We start from the raw sequence: 8,885 nt of genomic DNA, 5'->3' as shown, positions 1-8,885 counted from the left end.
CCTTGTCGCAAATGAGATGATAGTCTGGGAAAATTTTATGCAGGCACCTTGTTTCAGACATGTGGCTTTTACTAGTTGGGGCCCTTTGAATCACAACAATGAAAAAATAGATGAATAAGAAAAACATAGAATTCTGACAAGAATGTAAATGTAAAACAGAGGATTGCAAAATATAGGAAAAATGTAGGAATGACCGTTACATTAAGCCATAGGAAAAAGACAGAAATTTAAGAAGAGATAAAGACTCAGACCCCCTTTGATTCAAAGGAAATTTATAGGAAATTTGGAGGATTTCATTCCTATAGGAATTTTTCCTACAAATTCCTTTGAATCAAAGGAATGAACCCTATGAAATCCTATGAAATTCCTATAGAATGCCTCTTGCTATACAAGTTTTGGAGAAAATTTAATAAGACGTTGAACCTCATAGAAAAAAATCAATTGAGTCTTTATCTCTCCTCAATTTCGTGTGTTTTTTGCTATGGTTCAATCGAACAGTCATTCCATGAGGTATTATCTCTTATTAAATTTTCTCTAAAACTTATATGGAAAGAGGCATTCCATAAGAAGTCATAGGGTTAATTTCTTTTATTCAAAGGGCTTTGTAGAAAAAATTCGTATAGGAATGAAATACTCTAAAATTCCTATCAGTTTCCTTTATCAAAGGGGGCCTTAGTATTTAGTATACGACTATACATGTACATGTGTGTGTTTGCCCACTGATGGAGTGGTAGGCCAGCTGTTACTGATGTGGTTCCTGTAAAAGAACAGCTGAAGAAAGTAAGCAGGGGGATTCTACTTCAATTATCGTGCTGCACTGCTTGCACAGATGAATCCGCAAGGTGTCAAGAAGATTCTTTCCTGGATTAGCTCAGCAATTTGGATGCATACATATGGCTAATAGCTTGACATTGTTGCTCTAATCGATTGCAGATCACCATTCCATTGACATCCCTTCCTTGGCGCAAGAACTGAGACAGGAGCTCGCCACCGTGAAACCGTCGTCGCCGGTGCAGTTCGGTGGCGGCGCTGCTGCGCGGCCGATTATCATCGTCGACAAGGTCGGTGAACTGACCCGCAACGTTGACACGGCAAAGTACGAGTACGATCCGCAACACATCTCCATTGGACCGTACCACCGTACCGGTGAACTCGTCAGGGACGCCGACAAGGTGAGTTACCTTCACGACGTGCTCTCGCTGGCGGCCGCCACGAACTCCGGCGCGTATCTGGAGCTAGAGGACTACCTCACCGAGCTGGCGCTCATGGAGGGCCGCGCGAGGAGCTGCTACGCCCATTCGTTCAACATACCGAGCAAGGAGTTCGTGCGCATGCTGCTGCTCGACGCCTGCTTCATCCTCTTCCGCTTCGGCGACGTCGTCAGGCACAGGGAAGAGGAGCCCCCGGCGAACGGCCCGGTGCAGACAGCTGCGGTGGCCGCCGTCGACCGGCGGGAGGACGTCGCGGTGGTGCGCGACGTGTTCTACCTTGCGGAGAACCAGATTCCGTTCTTCGTCGTCGACAAGATCCACCAGCTGGCCTTTCTTGACAGCAAGGCTCCAGCGTTGGAAGCCGTCGCAAGCTACGCACATAAACTCCTGCGAGGGCCACAGTACTCGGTTGCGACGCCAACCGTGGTGGAGCCGCCGGCACGGACGCCGGAGGCAGCCAATCTTCTCCACCTACTGCACATGCACTTCACTCCGAGCACACCCCTGCCCGTGCCGGGGGGCGGAAGGCCCGTGGGCCGGTGGCGCACGGCGACAGACTACTACTTCGCCGGCGTGACGTTCAGGAAGCGGGTCCTCTCCCGAGTGGGTGCCGCGCCCGCCCGCTGCATCCTCGACGTGAAGGTGGACAGCGGCGGCGGCACGCTGGAGGTGCCCCAGCTGAACATCGACGCCCAGACGTGGCGGCTGCTCCCCAACATGATGGCGATGGAGCAGCGCAACCCGGTGGTGTCCGGGAGCCACGTGACGGTGTACTGCGTGTTCATGACGCAGCTGGCGTGCACGCCCAGGGACGTGGAGCTTCTGGTGCGGCGGGGAGTCATCGTGCACGGGCTCGGCAACCATGGCGAGGTCTCGCAGTGCTTCGCCGACCTGTGGAAGGGCGGCGTGTTCGACGTGAACGATGCCAACCAAAACTACCTGAGGACGGTGTGCCAAACGCTGGAGAGGCGGTTCTGCAGCCGGCGATGGCGGTGGTTGGCGTGGCTGAAGCAGAACTACTTCACCAACCCGTGGCTCGCCGCCGGCCTCGTGGCGGCGGCCGTCGGGCTCGTCTGCACCGTGATCCAGGCGGTTTACACCGTTCTGAGTTACACAAAAGGAAGGAACTAGAGTTCGAGACTCATTACACTGTAAATGATGTTGCTTGATGCCACGAGGCCATGCAACGTATGTCAGCAGCGCCGTTCCTGGGGCCCGGTACCCGGTACCAAACTGAACCTGTAGTCCTTTATTATACTACATAATAATAATTAACAGATATATGTACTTATATATATATATATAGCAAAACTAATATGTGCATCCCATTAGAATAAGCTATTCTATGCCACCTCCCTCGTAAGGCCCAAATCCTCTCCCACCTCCTTTCAAAGGCTCAAAACCTCTTTTCTAGCCTGGTCAAAGCACTCTCCCACCGATCAAACCCGTTATTTGACTTTCCTCCACACCCCCACCTTTCTCAACTCCCGTTTATCTAAAAAGTGTAGTAACACGAAGACAAAAATACAGTAACATGTCTTATAAAATGCAGTAACAGCGTTAAAATATAGTCATGACGGATCTAGTTTTTTAAATCACATTTTTTTAACTAATGTGGTGAAAACGGTTTTGAAAAATAATGTAAAGCACATGAGATATTGCTCTCTAAATATTAGGAATACAATATTTTTAGCTCCCTCATATACACTAGTTGTACTATAACAACAATATAAAGTCATGATGTTACTGTATTTCTATCGTGATGTTACTGTATTTCTATACGACGTTACTGCAACTGTGCAACATATATGTTACTACACATATATCGCGATGTTACTGCACATCTATCACGACGTTACTACAATTGTGCATTAACAATATATATATTTTATAGTAACATAACATTATTAATGTATAGGAGGCGCATCATTACTGCACATATAGATATTTCTTAAGATTTTGAACTTTAAACAACTTTATCTCTCACCTCATATATTATTTTTTAAGAACTTTTGTACCATATTGTTTAAAAAAATTGTTCTAAAAAAGTAGATCTCTCATGGATATGTTTTAACGTTGTTACTGTAAATTAGTCATCGTGTTACTGCATAATTTATATGAGACGAGAGCTGAGCTTAGATAGACATGATGGAAAGCGCATAAAGGGGTTGATCCACGGGATTAACCCTTTGACTAGTCTTTAAACAAGGTGGAGGTGGTTTTTAGGTCTTGGGATGTGAGATGGGCCTTGGGAGGCCTTAGAATGGAGGGAGGTGTAGAATAGCTTATACTAAGAGGGTACATATTAGTCTTGTTTTATATATATATATGTGTGTGTGTGTGTGTGAAAGAGAATGTAGCATAGTGGTTATAGTGACCTAAGTAGCACTTGAGGCCCTGAGTATAGAAAAAAATATACTTATATATATATATGACCGTATGAATTATTGTCGTAAAAAAATAACTTGTATTCAGAAATAATAGTTGAAAACATAGTGGATGTTACGTTCAAAATTTCTTCAGACGTTTTTGGATGTGAAATTATTGATAATTTTATCGATATCAATTTCATCCAATAGTTTTTTTCTCAATCCAGTGGTTTAACTTAAATAAATTATACTACAAAATTACACATTACACATCTAAATTTAGATCTTACCAATTGGAGTTGAAGAAGATGATGGATTACTTGACTGAATAAGTGAATATGAAGTCTTCTATTCAGTTGTTCTGTTCTGATTCATGAAAAGATGATGGATCATATATGAATATCATAATATAATTATATGAAACATTGAAACTATCAGTCTATCAAAGTATCAAACTAGTTACTAATTAGTAGACAGTAGTTTGTTAGCACTAGTACTTACCTAGCCAGCCTGAATGCCTGATCTTGATTCTTGAATTGTTGATCTGCCTGACTGCCTCACTGCGGCTGTCCCCCGTCCATGCGACCACGCGATGCCGATGCAGATCAGGCGATCAGCTCAGCGGCTCAGTGCGTCAACGCCTCAGCGGATGCGGCCATGAGGAATTGAGGATGAGGGATCGCCGTCGCCGCTGGGAAGAGTCGCTAAGTCATCTGTCGTCTCGTCAGCTCGCCGGCATCTACGGTGTGCCGGTTAGCCGTTGCCGTCGGAATAGTGGAAGACCGATTGACCGAAGACGAGACAACGCGTCGACGCTGCCGGTGATCACGCGACGTGAAGATGATCACGATGCATCGATGCCGTCGGCGGTCCATGCGGGATTGCGGGGTCGAGGAGTCGCTGGCTTGCTGCACGCATAAACGCCCAGCAGCCCAACTTGATATGAAGCCGAAAACGGGGTGGGAGGGGGCCCGGCCCACGGGCCTAGGTAGGTATAAGGGGACCCTGGAATTTGGGGGGTCCAAGGCAGCTGAAACTCTAGCCCCCGACTCTCTCCCCCCCCCCGGCCCCCCACTAGGACTGAAAATGGGACAGGAAAATCCCGTACCAATCGGCACCGTATATCGATTTTTCCGTCCAAATATCGTTTTGACACGAAAAAGGGGAGTCCGGGAAAAAAACAGGAAAAATCGGCGAAACTGAAGCGAAATCGGTTAAGGTCGTTTCCCGACCGTTTTCACAGTTCCTGTATTTTCCCGGGATAATTCTTGCGGTTATTCCCGTATATGGATAGCCCAACACTGCAGCACACGACAGCCCATAAGCCCATTAGCCCAGGAGACAAGCACATCACACGCACCTGAGGGCTGAGACGCGGTCGCACGCACCAGAGGCCTGAGGACATCGCCGCATCGAAGCCTTACCCTAGCGCCGCACGGCTCGCACTCACGCCCAGACGCACCGTCGCCCTCGCCCATCTCTGGTCCACACCGCCTCTGGGAGGTCGTCACCCATCGGCACCCCACGTCCGGCTCTCGCCTCCCTGCTCCGCCTCCTCGGCGCCCGGAGCTCCGCCACCAGCCCCACCGGCCACAGCCTCTCCCTGCTCCACCCTGCCTCTCCGCCTCCAGGCCACCGGCCGCTGGATCTCCACCTCCCTACTCCATGTCGCCAGCACCCGGTGCTGCCAGCCGCCCCCCTTCCTCCGACGCCTCTCCCTGCTCTGCTCTGTATCTCCGCCTCGCCGGCCGCTAACGCCGGGTGTTGCCAGGGACTCAAGGCCAGCTGAAGATGAAGTGCTCGTCGTCATTGACCCCGACAGGCGGTGCAGGTGCTTCTACATCTGCTTCAGCTCTGCATTCAGAGCGTCGCCTCTTTCTCGAGCCTCCACCACTGACACCAGTGAATGTGAACAGCAGCATGGTTCCTCCCACTGCAATACCAGGTACCTTCTGCATCTGCCTATATGCCAATGAATATGTTTGATGGTTAAAAGTAATTATGTCATATGTGAGTATGTATAGAACAGTAGAACTCATTTTGTATTCATGGTTAAAAGTAATTAATATGCAGAAGTTTGGCACTGTCATATCTTGATATCTTACACTTGTTCTCTCTTTAGGATCTAAGAGATCAAGGTCAGTTAATGACAGTCCAAGCCCTAGTGCAGATCTTGGTTTGTGTCTGTCTGTATCATCTGGAAGTGCAACTGCTGCAACTAGTCCAACAACAACAATTGATGCAATTAGAGGTGCAAGTGGCAGCGATAGTGCTGGTGGAGGTGGAAGTGGCAGTGATGGTGCTGGTGGAAGTAGTGCTATTGGTGCAACGCAAGTGCAGGGATAGGAAGGAACTGCTGCAGCTAATGCCATCATTACTGAGGGTGATGAGCCAATGGTTAATGCAAATGAACCTACTGGAAAGAGGGCGAAAAGGTGCACATCAGATGTGTGGCAGTACTATGACAAGAAGCAGCTAATAATTGAGGATAATGGGAGGAGCTATCTTCAGATGTGGGCGCATTGCAAGTTTCTGAAATGCAAACACAGGGGCAGATGTGAGAGCAATTATGGAACAACTGGATTTTGGACACACCTAAGGGTCGCACATAGTATTGTGAAGGGACAACAACACAAGGTGGACAAGAAGAATGGAAAAGATATTACTGCTGTTCAACCTTATTGGTATGATGAAGTAGCCAGTGTGAGGAAGTTTTACTTGGCAATAATCATGCATGAGTATCCATTTAACATATGTGAGCATGAATATTTTGTTGAATTCATTAAATCCTTGTGTCCTAGCTTACCAATCAAGTCTCATTAGCATTAGGAAAGAAATTATGGAAATGTTCTTGCAAGAGAAGGAGGAGTTGTATGCGTACTTTTAAAACCATAGAATGCCGCTTTAGTGCAACTATGGATATGTGGACTTCAAATCAGAATAAGGCATATTTATGTTACTGTACATTGGATTGATGACAATTGGAATATCCAGAAAAGAATTGTCAACTTTGTGCATGTAGATGGACGTCACACTGGAGCAAAGCTGTCAGAGTCCTTCACTGAACTCATGGTTAAATGGTACATTGATAAGAGATTGTTTTCTTTGACTTTGGACAATGCTGCAACAAATGAGGTAGCAGTTAGAAACATAATCACTGATCTCAATGCTAATGGTAGTGCTTCATATTCATTGGTTTGTGATGGTATCTTCTTTCATGTGAGGTGTGCTTGTCACATTCTGAACCTAGTTGCTAGGGATGGGTTGAGTGTGATTGCACACACAATTGAGAATATTAGACAACTAGTGCTGGTTGTCAAAGGTTCTCCATTACAATGGGAGGAGCTCATGAAGCGTGCAACAGAGTGTGGGCTAGATACAAGTAAAGGCATTTCTCTTGATGTAGCAACATGGTGTAATTCTACCTATTTGATGCTTCGAGATGCTTTGTATTACAATGCTGCATTCATGAGGCTCAAATCTTCAGATCGTCATAGATATGAGAAAATTACTCCATCTCCTACTGAATGGTCCATGGCATTCAAACTTTTTCAATGCTTGAAGAAATTCTTTGATCTCACTAAACTTTTCTCTAGTACTTTATATCCAACCGCAAATCTGTTCTATAGAGGTTTTTGTGAGATAAAGATTTTGCTTGATGAGTGGTGTACTAGTGAAGATGGTACTATTAGTTCTATGGCTGTTTCTATGAGTAAAAAGTTTGACAAAAATTGAAAAAAGTCCAGCACCACCCTTGCTATTGTATGTTTTTTAGATCCTAGATATAAGAAGAGACTTATAGAGTTCTACATGAGAAAATTTCATGGTAATGCATGTCATTGTCATGTTCATGTTGATGACTTGTTGATGTGATCAAGAAATTGTACCAGTTCTATGCTACCTCTACACCTTCATATTCAAGGACTAGGAATAAATCAAATGAACCTATGGCTGTTGATACAATACATCTGTTAGGGGGTACTGAAGATGATAAACTAGAAAGCTACTTATATGACTCAAGTGGACCTCATGCAGATGACTTAAATGAGCTTGATAAGTATATGGCAGATCCACCTTTAAGGTTTAGTGGTCAATTTGATATTTCATTATGGTGGAAGAATTAGGTTGATGAGTATCCTATTCTTGCAAAAATAGCTCGTGATTTGTTGGCTGTACAAGTCTCAACCATTGTTTCTGAGTCTGCTTTTAGTGCTGATGGACATGTGATTGATCCATTTCGTAGCCGCCTTGAACCTGAAATGGTAGAAGCTTTGATATGCATGAAGGACTGGGTTGCTGCAGCAAGAAGAGGTTATAAGATATGCTTAGTTTTAGTTGATGTACAAGAATTTATTTTTATCATGCTTGCTGAATTTATTTATTTTGGTTCCTCCTTGATTTTCAGATAAGAAGGTGAGCTCAATTGTGGGTGATCTTGAAGTTATAGAGGCCCTTGCTTCAAAATTGAGTTTAGAGGTACGTCAGTATCACAGTATGTGTCAAAATTTATGTTGCCTCAACTCATGTACAAATCTACTAGTAAATAACTCACTGTACACTACAAGAAAGGGCTTCTTGACTTGTCTTCTTGACTTGTGGGATAGAGAAGTTGCAGACAGTGATGAAGAGGTGGATCTGTCCAATATAGAAGATTTATTGTTCAACATCTTGGAGGGATTTGCTTAGCTTCATCGCTTTTGCTTCGCATCTCAGATTCTATCTATCTATTGTAAATTTTATTCATGTATCAATTGAGCAGTGACATGTGTTTGCAAAACATGTATGAACTTTGAACTATTATGTATTGGGGTGATAGTGTGGATTGTGGATGTATCATACTGTCATGTGTTAATTGTTATGAGTCGTTGACACATTTGAACTCTAGTATGATATTATGAGAATGTGTTGATCAATTATTTTATATGTTGTTGTATGTTCTCATCAACTATTTTATGTATTGTGCTAGTATCATATCTGCACTAGTTTTGTTCGGTCGAATATTTGTAGTGGTTACATGGTTTGTTATTTCCGTTTTGAAATATCGATTCCCGATCGAAATGAATCGTTTTCAATGTACCGTGTAACCAATTTCATTTTCCTAACCCACGTTCCCGCTCCTATTCCGAGCCAAAACTACTGGAAAGAAAGTGGTTAGACAGTTTTCCCGACCGTTCCCAACCGTTTTCAACCCTACCCCCCCCCCCCACCAACCACCAGGGCCAGCCCCTGTGTGTTAGTGATAAGGAACTTGAATAGAACGGTAGATATAGAGATAGAATGCTACACAGAAATCTTACACTTCAAA

General features: G+C 44.8%; 1 protein-coding gene across 1 annotated transcript; it reads left to right on the top strand.

The window, feature by feature from the left end:
- Positions 1-829: 829 nt before the first annotated feature.
- Positions 830-2,342, top strand: LOC102721669. Its single transcript, XM_040527149.1, has 2 exons — positions 830-842; positions 934-2,342. The coding sequence occupies exons 1-2, from the start codon at positions 830-832 to the stop codon at positions 2,340-2,342; spliced, it is 1,422 nt and encodes a 473-aa protein (XP_040383083.1).
- The last annotated feature ends 6,543 nt before the right edge of the window (positions 2,343-8,885 follow it).

Source organism: Oryza brachyantha, chromosome 8, assembly GCF_000231095.2.
Source record: "Oryza brachyantha chromosome 8, ObraRS2, whole genome shotgun sequence".
Taxonomy (NCBI): Eukaryota; Viridiplantae; Streptophyta; class Magnoliopsida; order Poales; family Poaceae; genus Oryza; species Oryza brachyantha.
The sequence above is the reverse complement of the archived record's forward strand: the minus strand, read 5'-3'. Positions and strand labels throughout refer to the sequence as shown.